Source organism: Labeo rohita, chromosome 7 (assembly GCF_022985175.1).
Source record: "Labeo rohita strain BAU-BD-2019 chromosome 7, IGBB_LRoh.1.0, whole genome shotgun sequence".
Lineage (NCBI taxonomy): Eukaryota > Metazoa > Chordata > Actinopteri > Cypriniformes > Cyprinidae > Labeo > Labeo rohita.
Window position 1 is genome coordinate 6973077 of NC_066875.1, and position 13035 is coordinate 6986111.

Here is a 13035-nt window from a genome sequence, read left to right on the forward strand (position 1 = left end):
ATCAGTATATTATTTTCTGTAAATGAGTAAGCAGGGTGACATCATTTTGTAGCAAAACTAGAGTCTACTACATCCAGTTTTCCAAAAACTTGTGAACAAATGTTCTGTATGTGTTTTGTGGTATTATTTTGGTGACCTCAGTAAAAAATTGTATTTTTTCGTGAACCACGCATAAACGTTGTTTTCTCAAAAACACAAACATGTACATTCATGCTGCTCACATATGTGACCAGGGACCACAAAACCATTCATAAGGGTCAATTTTTCAAAATTGAGTTTTGTACATCATCTGAAAGATGAATAAATAAGTTTTCCATTGATGTATGGTTTGTTAGGATAGGCCGAGATACAGCTATTTGAATATCTGGAATCTGAGGGTGCAAAAAAATCTAAATATTGAGAAAATCTCTGCCTGTAAAGTTGTCCAAATGAAGTTCTTAGCAATACATAACATCCTAATGATTTTTGGCATAAAAGAAAAATGTAGAATTTTGACCAATACAATGTATTGTTGGCTATTGCTACAAATATACCTGTGCTACTTAGGACTGGTATTGTGGTAAAGGGTTACATATTATTGTAGCCCAGTTTGTCCTGAATACAGTGTAATCAGACTTCATCCATTAATATGTTTTTATAACACTGAAAAAAACACAAATATCAGGGCATGTCAAAACTTCTCCAGGGCCCCAAACCCCCTCAGACCCGGAGGGTTAAAGAAAAAAGTAAAGTAAAAAAGTAAAATTGATTTTAAAATGTAACATTTGCTGGCAAGTGGCTAAATAGGGGCAATGTGGGACAATAAATGTCATCATGCTGACCAGGTGAAGTCATTTACTTACTAGTCAGCTTTCACAGCCTCATTGTGTTATAACTGAGCTCTTGCTATCTATTCTAAATCAAATTTTCAGGAAAAATGTCTTTCAGATAAAAACAGAAAGAGTTCGTAAAAGTTGTGTTAATTTGTGAAGATAATCTTGATGAACGAAATGTGTAAAAATCACTTTTGTTGATCACAGAGTTTATTTTCTGCAATAATCCAAAACCAGTGAAAAAAAATCCTACTGGGTTTTTGTCGAGGGAACCAAGTTAAGCCTAACTTCAGGGTTGGCCTACAAAAATACATCATCACTGCAGCGCTCCCTAAGCCAGCGTTACCAAACCACATCTAGCTGCCAGCTAGTTAGACAGGGTGCTAACATGACGGCATCGAGCGTGTAGTGCGCTGTTGATTCTTTTTTGGGAACAGGAAGTGGAATGACGTGACCTATCTTTGGGACAGGTGTGTTCTGTACACCAGTGCCACCTGCATACGGCCTACATGTAATCCCCATTCTGCATGCTTTTGTCACACTTGCATTGTTCACATTGCTGATTTGTAAGCAGTCAAGCACTTCAGTGTTTAGACAAGAACATCTGCCATGTGTGGCGGCTGCCAACGAGAATGCAAAGTATGTCAGACAGTCGGATTCGCTCTCAAATTCAAGTTTAACTACGACCAGCCAGTATTAGTGCCCGGAATAAACAATGGCCACTTCCGTTAAATCTACATAAAACATCCGAGTAAACAGTTTAATGTGTAATCCTTGAAATAAAATGTTGATCTGATTTATTGAAAAGAATGGTTAATATTTATACAAGCCCGCAATTCTAAATCCGCATGGAAAGAGGTCACATTTAAACCATTTCTGAAGAAGAACGGTTATGAGTTGTCATCGAAACATCCAACAGATTCATAAGTCTCCTGTGACGACCAGTTAACCGCAATTTCTCCAGAGCATCCCATTTGTCCCATTCCAAGGATTCTGGAGGGATTCCCTCTTCCGCTGCTTCCCTCTCTAATCCTCCACTCCAGGAGGCATCTAAATTTGGAGGGAATTGTGAGAGAGCCCCAGTCCAGATGTTTTGCCAGGCCGACACCTGCTCTCAATATAAGTCAGCAGGGAACAACTAGCCCGCATCATGCACGTCCCCAACGCTCTCGCAAACCTCAGTCACATCAGCTTTTTTCTCGGAGCGGAGAGGCGCTGCAGTGTCTCGCCTCTAAGGCGCCATTACTGCAAATGAGACCACTTGGCCGTGATGGTTAGATGCGACCCGTTAGATGATTTGTAGACGTTTCATCTTACTGTTCATTAAGTGAGAGATCCTGCTGAGAACGCCGGAAGAAAGGCGAGACTTGTTGTTTCCCTGTTTTTCTTCAATGAAGGCACATATTACATATGAATTGGCTGAATCACGAAGTGTATCAAATTATACAAGCTGACATGCTGAAGGCATAGCCAACTGATGACAAACTTGGACTGTCCTGGCCTCTACAGTGACATATTTGTCTATTGAGGTCTGAAGAGAGAAGCAGTTGCCGACATTTAGCGTTCCTTTACTGTAACATCTGTTCCGTGGAACAAAAACTTTGAATTTATTTCAAAGTTAGGGATGTGCTGAATTAGTTTCGCACAGATCTTCTATTGAGTAGCGATGGTTTATTAATGATTAAAAGTGGTGTTTTTTGGAGAGCGCTGGTCTCTTCTGGGATGTCCGTTTGGCCTTATCAGTGAAACATGAGCAGAATGAATTTCTGCGCAAATTGTTCTTAAAATTATGTAATTTGTCTCATTTGATTCAATAAGAACGTAAGTATGATGCACACAGAATTTGATCTTGTTTTTTAATAAGAATTTTTTTTTACCCTCTGATGTACAGTGGAACTGACAAAAATCATAATTCTTAATTATTTACCTTGATTAGAATCACAGGTATTCATTTTGATGAATAGAATTTACTTTAAAATACTGTGTTTTTAGTGTAAAACTGTAGGGCATAAATGCTATATTCCTTATGTAGTCTTCCACATATCCAAAACAAACCAAGGAAATGTTTGTACGAATTATATAGCTTTATTGCTATACATCTTCATATTGACACAGTAGCTTGATAGCTAAGCTTCAAATTTCAAATTTGAGCACTTCATACAGAAAGCTAACCAGGAAAAGCAGAATTTTGATGTCAAATCTCTGCCACATGACACGAAATTGTTTTTCATCATTTGGCTGACTTTTGCTGACAAATAACATAAGAGAAAGACATGGAGAAAGAGTATACATTGTTTATTTACATACAGTGCCTTCTGAAAGTATTCAAACCCCTTCTTTAAACTGCTTTAAATAACATTTTTCGCACCAGTCTACGCTCCATACACCAAAATAACAGATCTGTGATAACTTTGCAAATATATTAAAATTAAAAAACTGTAATAAGTACATTGCATAAGTATTCATACCCTTAACTCAGTACTTACTTGAAGCACCTTTACAGCCTCAAATCTTTTTGGTTATGATGCGACAAGCTTTGCTCATCTGCATTTGGCAGTTATCTGCCATTTTTCGCCTCACCTCTTTACCTCTCAAGCTCTGCCAGCTTGGATAGGGGTTTCTCCAGAAATGTTTGGGTTCAATCCCAGGCTGTGGCTGGGCCATCCAAGGACATTCACAGAGTTGTGAAGCTACTCTTGTTGTGTGCTTAGAGTCACTGTCCTATTGGAAGGTGAACCTTTTGCCCAGTCTGAGGTTCTGAATGCTCTGTACTAGGTTTTCATTAAGGCTATTTCTATATTTAACTGCGTTGAGCCTTCCTTCTACTCTGACGAGTCCCTCAGTGCCCGCCGCTGAAAAACAGCCCCACAGCATGAGGCTGATACCTCCATACTTTACTTTTGGAATGGTACTGTGCAGGTAATGAGCAGTGCCTGGTTTCCTCCAAACATGATGAATTTTTTGAAGGTTCATCAGCAGTTTTGAGAGTTCTTAAGGTGCTTTGTTGCAAATTCCAAGTTGGTTTTCATGCATCTTCACTGAGGAGAGGATTGAGTTTGGCCACACTGCCATAAAGACTAGACTGGTGGAGTGTTGCAGTGATGTTTGTCCTTCTGTAAGTTTCTCCCATCTGCATATATGATCATGGAGCTTATGATGATGGAACTAGAGTGACCATCACCCTTTCGGTCACCAGTCTTTCCAGATCATACCCATTCATTTGGATTTGCCGCAGGTTAACTCCATTCAAAGTGTTGTAATATCTACAAGCGATATGAATGCTCTTAAATTTCAAGTGTTTTTAGAAAAGGGTGTGAATACTTATGCAATGGAATCATTATTTCTAGTAAATTGTTACAAGTCTGTTTTATGCTTTTAAAGCAGCTTAAAGGGGTCATCGGATGCCCATTTTCCACAAGCGGATATGATTCTTTAGGGTCTTAATGAAAAGTCTATAATATACTTTGGTTAAAAATTCTCAATGGTTTTGTAAAACAACACCTTTTTTACCTTGCCACAAACGAGCTCTGCAAAAATCATCTCATTCTGGTCGAGGCTGCTTTAAATGCAAATGAGCTCTGCTCGCCCCGCCCCTCTTTTCTCTCTGTGGAGAGACGAGCCTGTTTACTTTAGTCGCTAAACTTGCTAACTAGGAACACATTATTAGGAAAGGTGATTGCAAAGATTCATAAAAAAACCCTATACTCACTTCTGCTGTAGGTGATGCTGGATCATGAATGATTCGCGTGAACATAGACGATTATATGTAGATCGGGAGGTGCATTCCCTTTACAAACAAACGTAATCTACTGCATCTTCACCAGCTCAGATGTCGGGAGTAAATGACGACCACTATATTCATTATTACATCCAGCAACACAACACCTTAATCGCTCAATCAGAGATATTCTTGTCTAACTTACATCACTGCTCTGGCACTGAAACAAAGAGGGCGGACTGTTATAGCTGATCTGAGGTAAGACGCTCATGTCAATCAACTACCGTGGGAGCGGCCTCTGTGGGTTTTACGCCACACCGACAGGCATCTGAGAATGGCTCGATTTGAAAAAGGGAATATTATTTTTACAGATTAATTAAAAACCACTGCATGGATTTTTATAATTATAGGGTAGATTTGTACATATACTGCCAACACACATTAATGTTCAAACAGCATGTAAAAGTGAACTTCCAGCATCCGATGACCCCTTTAACATAAAGCAACATAAAAAGAATGAAGAGGATAGAATACTTTCGCAAGGCACTGTATACTGTAGACACTGTAACAATACAAAGCTTGTTGAAAACTGGCAAACTGATCTTTTAAGGTATCACTTATGGTTGTGAATGTAAAATCACAAAGAAATGGAAGTAGCGACAAATTCTTTCTTCCATATTGTGACGTACATCTGAGTGTAATGGATTGTAATGGACTAAAGTGCTTCAGTTGTTTATTGAATTTTGAGATGTGGGCATTGTGCTTAAAGCGGAGGCAGGTGAACATGAGCTTGCAGAAGCGGGTTTATGTGGACCAAATCGAGAAGTACTGGACACGTCACAACAGAAGTCTGTCATTTTATAGGACGATCCAGTTATAACATTTTGATTAAACATTACACGGTCAAAAAAGTTTTTTCATGCTGACTTCAGTGTCGCACCCTAAACACTAGTAGATATCTTTCATCAGAAGCTTTAGGTTGGACTCATGGATCTAGATGCGTATGCAACTTGCATGAGGATTATACAGCATTTCCTGGTGCTGATCTTTGCTTGATGACGATTGCTAATGAGAGCAACAGTGCTGAAATATCTGCAGAGGAGCTACATTTATGACTTCTAGTTTCAAGTCTATATATGGGGTCCTGGATGTAAAATGATTTTGACAAACTACACCAAAATTAGATTTTGGTACGTCAGGGCAAGCCAGATCAAACCCGCAGTTTAGTCAGCACATCACGTGCTGTCCTGTCTCATGGCACTTCTTGCATAACGGTGGCTGTGACAATCCACAGTACTCAAGGGGCTGATAGAGTTACTTCCACGTGTCAGTGCTGTGTGTAAGGTGGTGTTATTAAGGTAGTTAACCAAAAGCATACTGGCAGTTGGGGAGCATGTGCTGTTTTGATTGAACTGCTGCACTGCCATGACAGCTGTTGACCTGAAGAAAAAAAACAGTTTACTCTAATGGCCATTACAGAGCTTCTTATGGCAGTGCTAAGAATACAATAAGAGGAGGTTTGGCTAGTAAATGGAACAGACACTTGCCCACTATTGATGCATCTATATTGTCAGTCTGTATGAATAGACTTTGTTTCACTCCAAAATAATGGAATAGAATGCAAAACTAGAGTACAATTGAAAATGTTTATTTTAATAGTTTCACAATGCTCTTGCCACATGCAGTGTCCAAAGTATTGTATTGTTTTCTGTGGGAAAGACTGCAAAGCATACTTTCTATGCCTGTCAAGTCTGCTGTGTCATTTACAGATGGTTGTAAATGTATGCTGTTTCAAAATCGTAATGTTTATGAAACAATATAATTTTCTTCTGACACAATTTAAAACCTGATATTGCTGAAATGGTTCACGTTGCCTCGTGTCCAGTAAAAATGTTGTTTTGATTTTCACACATTACAATTCTGTGAAATGTAGCTTTTGCATTCTTAAACCTTTGAAAGCATACTTTCTAGGTCTTGTTGTTCATGCAAAATTTAGGAAATCACGTAGTCACAAAAAGTAATTCAACTTGTCTAGATTTATTTCAAATAAAAGCAAAACCCAAAATGTAACATAACCAAAAACAGTAAACAAACCAGAAACATTAGTGGCACCACAAGGTATTGTACATACAGTAACGTCATTTTAGGTTCAGTAACAGACATGTGGTCTGATATTTTTTAATGTTTCTTAAAACTTTACAGATACGCTACCAAAACAAATGGATAAAACCATAGTGTCTCGAAAAGCCATCAACATCACATGTAACCTCACAGAGAATGGAGAAATATAGTGTTCTTCCCTTCATTTCGAACAAAACGGCTTATTTATAACCATCTCAGGCAAGAAGTGCTTTTCTTGGTCCGTAAATTGTCTGTAATTAAGTATAAATATGAGTGTTTATTTCAAGTTAGACTAAAAGGTTAGAAAAACATATTTAACAGCATAGTCAGCAGAATATAAAAAGCTGGAATTGTAATATCTGTACATAAGACTCTCCATTGAACAAAAACACACAGGTGACACTTTTAATGTTTGAAAAATAATTTACAGAACAACAACTCTTGTTATGCATGAGTATAACATTCATACTGAAAAAAAAAAAGAAAACTTTTTTGCAAATATATATAAAAATACTTTGCACACTAGAGCATAATGTTGTCTGTTCCAAGCTTTTATATGCAGTTAAAACATAATGCCTTTAGCCTAGTTGTTCTAGTCATTAAAAATCTGTTTTGTACGGAGTGCATATCATTAAGTGCAAATCGTTCGCCTTTTACACATTGTGCATCTTTCTAAACAGTTGTCAGATTTTGGTGGTTGTTTTGCATTTTAACAGCAGCAACAGTATTTTTGTTTTTTATTGCAGAACACACCTCTCGTCACTACTATATTGACCCCCGAGTTTAAGATTAGTGCTATTGCTTTGTCTTAGTTGCATGTAGCAGTTTGTTCAGCGAATGTCAGTCAAGGGTAGTGCATTGCATCTTTTTCACCAGTCACCTGAACAGAAGCTCAGGATCAAGTTTTTGAGCGCAGGTAGTGGGGGATGCAGCTCCACAGACTAGCGAATAGGGCAGTGTTTTTGTACATCACTGCTCAGGTGCAGTGTTTCTCAGGAGTCTTTTGGATTTTTGACAGGCACTGAAGGTTTTACTACGGTCCTACTAATTGCACAGTGAGTCTCCCTGCAGTGAGAGGTGGTGCTGATGAGTCATGTTGAAGAAAAAGGCTTCATGCATCTGAGATGCAGCTCTGGATCTTATCAATCCAGAGCTGGGCATTCTGAGCATCTGCTGCACAGAAGTTGTACACCCGTTTAGTGGTCTTCAGCTGTGGGGACAAAGAAAAAGAGAGATTTTATGTACTTTTTTTAAGCAAGGATGCATTTAATTCATCAAAAGTTATAGTAAAAACTTATAATGATACAGTTTCAAATAAATCCTATTTATATCCAATTTATATACTTTTTAACCTCAAATGCTCATCTTGAACTCTGTGTATTCTGGCTCATGACAGTTTCTCATCTCATTTTCTTCTCCAGCTTCAAAATCGCTCTACATCACTGTTTTACCTTTTTATGTAAAGGGTGTCTGATCTTCTTTGCATGTTCACTTTGTAAACACTGGGTCGGTACTTCTGCAGCGATGTAGGATGATTTTAAAGTTGGAGGAGAAAATGAATTGGGAGTTTTTCAACATACCCTAATAGGGCTGAAACGATTCCATGAGTTAAAAAAATAATCGAGGCAAGTTATTTGCCTTGAGGCTTCGTTTAGTCCATTTATTGTAACTCCACACGGAACACTGTGTTTCCCCACGGACCATTATTACTGATGCACAAACCGATAAACGCTGGACATGTTTAAGACCGCAAATTAATGGTGATTAGTTATGATGTCCCTAAGTTAGCTATGTTTTGTGAAAGACTTTTGCATCTTTGAGCAACATGAGGTGTTTCGTTCTTGAATGAATCACCCGTTAAAGGATTCAGTTCAATTGCAATGACTCACTTACTTAACAGTGACTTGCTGCTGCCTACTGGTGGTTTTGATTTCACATTTAAACTATCTTCATTTTAAAAATACATGTACATTTCAGTATACAATGTTTTATTTAAAATAAAATATTATGCATTTGTAACCGCAAGTTAAACGCATTCATGACCCTCTGAGCTGAATTAAATAGTGTGTAAATAGGCCTACATCTAAATGCCTCAATATTCTTGAATATATATATATATTTTTTTATTGATATATTTGTATTTGCATTTTGAATGTAATTTGGCAAATAAATGCATTAATTGAGAGCTACAGCCCTATACCCTAACTGTCTTGAACCGGAATACACAGAGTTCACGCACAGCTAGACAAGATGAGCATTTGAGGTTAAAAAGTATATAAATTGTCACTGTTTTTTTTTTTTTTTTTTTTTTAGAAAATAACTGATCGTTTTGCTAGATAAGACCCTTATTTCTCAAGGGATCATTTAGAGCCCTTTGAAGCTGCATTTTGGAAGTTCAAATTCGGGGGGCACCATTGAAGTCCACTATATGCAGAGAAATCCTAAAATGTTTTCCTCAAAAAAACTATTTCTTTATGACTGAATAAAGAAAGACATGAGGGTGGATGACAAGAGGGTGAGTCAATTGTCTGTAAATTTTTGTTCTGGAAGTGAACTTCTCCTTTAAGGACAGGTTATAGGTACAACAGCCTTGTGCTATATTGTTAGTATAGTCACGGTTGAGGGAGTACAGCAAATTCCCTTTCAAACAAAGTCTGTTTACTCGCTGACCATGTTTACAACGCCTCCAGGCAGCTATTTCAGGCATCCAAGGCCATATCCTATCTATTTGAATGGGGAAATCCTTAAATCTCAAAACCTGCTTGCCATGCTTGCACATAAACAACACATTTCAAACCAGCAACAAAATCTGACATGGACTATCCCATAAATGTTGTTTCTTGTGCTCAAACAGCATTAACAAAAGCTTATAATTCAGGCTGGACCAGCCAGTGTGCATGTGTAGTCCTAAACAAGTGTTATTAGAAAGTGGGACTTATTCCACCATATTTTGTATTGCACTTCCTCCCACTTAGAGTAATATGGGTGGGCACTGTCTTGAAGTATCTTAGTCTCAGCCTCAGATGTCACGGCCACAAACCACTGGCAAAACGTCTGATGCATAAGGGCACACAAAATGGTAAAGTCTTCAGGAGTTTTGAAGTCATCACCTGATTAGTTGAATTCTACAGGAGTTTCTGAATTTTTGCCATTGTTGCAGTAAACTTGCACAACGCTCCTGAATGAATGATTTATTGGTTGCACAGTTGTCTATAACTGTTGGGACATTGACTTAACATTATGTCAGTACCGAAACAGTGTATGTTTTAGTCCATTGGCTGAGGCCGATTTTAACTAAACTCCTACATTTATGATCAGGAAACATTCATGTGTCACTCTCTCTCATAGCTACATGATGAGTAGATAGACCCCATAATTTTGAGGTAAATGTGTTCAAAAGTAGAAAAAAAAAATCTGTGTGTAACTTTAAGAAATGTCACAATTTTTCTATAATTAAAAACTTTTTGGGAATGATTCCACAGCATTTAGTTTTTATACGTGTACACCTGTTCAGAACTGTGCTAGCTAACCATGTGCTGATTAGCATCTTTGAGCTAAGTTCAAAAGTATCTAAAATTGTCACTACTGAAAGAGTCACGACCGTTTCGGTAGTGACATCTTTGTTTTTTTGGGTGTTATCCCATGTAATTGTCACTACTTTATGCAAATTTTTTGTATTTTGGTAAGTTTTAGTAGTATTTTAGTATGTGGGTTAATATTCTGTAATGTGATGTAGTTGCTACCAAAACATTGCTGTCACTACCAAAAATGTGCTGTCACAAGTGAAACATGGGATTTTTGTCAAAAATAAACTATACTGAATTATCAACTAAGATGTTATGATAGTGTTTGGTTCAGTGTATATTCAAACTAATGAATCCTTAAGTTTGAAATCAGTATGATCAACTTTTTGCTTTTTACAAAGAAAATTAGATTTAAAATACAAATCTCATAAATCACACTTGGAATATTGTTAAAATTGTAATTGTTATTCTGAAAACGTTTTAATAAAATCGAAAAAATATATATTTACAAGGAAGACAAGACCTTCTGCTGTCAATCTGAAGGTCTGGCAACATAAGACTAAAGGTCTTTGGTAAAGACCTGTAGTGTTTCAATAACTGGCTGGAATACTTACATCAAAGAAAGCCTTTTCACTGATGTGTTTGGGGGCTCCTATAGTTGGTGTGGCGATCAGGACAGATTCCACTTCAGCCAGGTCAATGAAGCCACGACAGCTTGTGTCCTCATCTGTCTCGTAATACCTCAGCTATAGAAAGAGTCAAAATGCATGACAAGTAAATGAATGAATGAACGTAAAGACCAAAATACAAACATGTAATGAAGCACTCACCTGATGTTTTGTTATGTCCAGAACAAACCACCTAGCTTTCCAAGCTTTAAGTAATGCCCCTCGCTTGTACAGGATTCCCTCAAATGATCTGTATGAAACAAAGAAATTATGACTTGTTTGCTTTGTCGACAAAGTTAGATTGATGTGTTGTTTGTCATTGTTACCTATTGTCTTCATTCTTTGGAGTAAACTGATTGTACAGCGTGGCTGCTCTGCGATTAACCCCATTGACTGCAGTGGGGCTGCTGTCCTCTCCGAGGCCGCTGTCAGGTAGATGTAACATGGAGTGTCGCTGATAGGCCTGTATGTTGGAGGTGGGGACCAAACCAGAGATGGACACTGACTGCTTGTGCAGCTATATGAGATTAAATGAACAAGAGATGTGGTCAGTATATCTGGAGAAGACAGTGTTTTTTTAGCGCTAACTAAGTGCCTCTGACTGGCCAGTGCATTCCCAAGTTCAACAGAAAAGCGTTTTATTGGTTGTAAGGCTCAACGCGGCACAAAACAGAGGTTAAAAGCAAGTAATTCCACAAAATGACACTTTTCATTCATTTTCACATTTCATTTCAATTGCGACAACCGTAATATATTGTTTATTTGTGCCACTTTGTCCTGAATCTAAGGGGTGTTTTCGTTCATTTTAGTGCCATTTTTGCCACAAGCCCTAATTTCCAACCCTGGTGTGTAAAGTCAAACAGGCCTAAAACTGTGTACACATTTACAATATACAATTTGGAAAACAAAACAGGTAAGTAAGAAAAGCCAGTTGAAGCTACATTTGTAAGCAAAGCAAATTAAAATAGGTGGAAACAGAAGCAGCACTCACATTGCCCTCTTGTTTGAGGTCTTCTTGGATGCTGTCTCGCACCTTCTCCAGCGTGGTGTGCCAGGGCTCAGACGGCTGTCCCAGTTCTCCCTCCAGCCTCTCAATTTCCTGAAAACAAACAAATCCATTTTTAAGGCCTTGCCTCTTAGTTGGGCCTTTGATCAAACCAGGAAATCTTAGGGTTCTGCTTCGGCACTTTTTAAATCCTGCTATTCACAGATGACATCAAACATCACACCTAAACATAAAGATTTTTTACTGGCATTGGTTCCACAAACAACTGTTAAAGGTGACCTATTATGCCCCTTTTTAGTAGATGTAAAATAAGTCTCTGATGTGTGTAGTTTTAGCTCAAAAATCCTACAGATAATTTTTTTAATAGCTTGTTAAAATGGCCTCTTTTAGGATATGAGCTAAAACGCACCATTTTTGTGTTTGTCCCTTTAAATGCAAAAGAGCTGGTGCTCCCAGAGAAGAGGGCGGAGCTTCAAGAGCTCATGCTCCGGCAATACCGGTGCTGTCCTTTGTAAATAAACGTTTCACTATTAGTACAAGTCATCCGATTGTACTATGCATAATAGATGCACGTGAATTAGACAGATGGGGAGCACGGCGTGATAAAAATAACGACATGGTCTTATGGTGCCAAAGCATGCTATCACAAACTTGTGATTATGAGCTCAAATAATTCAAGCGGTGGACTTGGTATTGATCCCTAAACACATAAGGGACGTTACCGATTTTTTTCAGGACATTTCCTTCAATAATGAAATTTACCACAGTGTCCTTAGCAGCTCTGATGGAGGGAGTCTATGGAGAGTCTTATGTTAGTTGGTGCATCAGAAGACACAACACTTGTAATGCCTCTTTGGCGCTGACACTGTATATATCCAGTAATGGCAGACCGCTGCTTCACACTCAGGGCTACGTTTATGATAATAGGGCTGAGACTGTCACAAATGGGTGGGACTTTTTCCCTATGATGACGTGTACATAGAGAGAATCTGAAATTGCTTGTTCTAACAGACTGTTAATGATTTATTGGAATTATAAAAAAATTAGTGGGTGGATTTTTAACTGTTCAAACACCTTTTAAAAGTGTTTTTTTGCATAATAGGCCTCCTTTAACATCTGTGTAACCCTTCTGTTGCTCAAACGGTTCTTTATAGTGAAAAAAGGGTTATTTCGAAGATTAAAATGT

General features: G+C 38.0%; 1 protein-coding gene across 6 annotated transcripts in view; it reads right to left on the minus strand.

Annotated features, from left to right (window-relative positions):
- Positions 1-6547: 6547 nt before the first annotated feature.
- sbf2 (SET binding factor 2) overlaps positions 6548-13035 on the minus strand; it is a 169574-nt gene continuing 163086 nt past the window's right edge. For all 6 annotated transcript variants that reach the window (XM_051114468.1, XM_051114466.1, XM_051114465.1 and 3 more), the window contains 5 exons: positions 11835-11942; positions 11170-11360; positions 11006-11093; positions 10790-10921; positions 6548-7861 (listed from right to left, as the gene is read on the minus strand). In XM_051114468.1, coding sequence (XP_050970425.1) covers positions 7763-7861; positions 10790-10921; positions 11006-11093; positions 11170-11360; positions 11835-11942 — 618 coding nt within the window. In that variant the 3' untranslated portion in view covers positions 6548-7762. The remainder of the gene's footprint in view (positions 7862-10789; positions 10922-11005; positions 11094-11169; positions 11361-11834; positions 11943-13035) is intronic.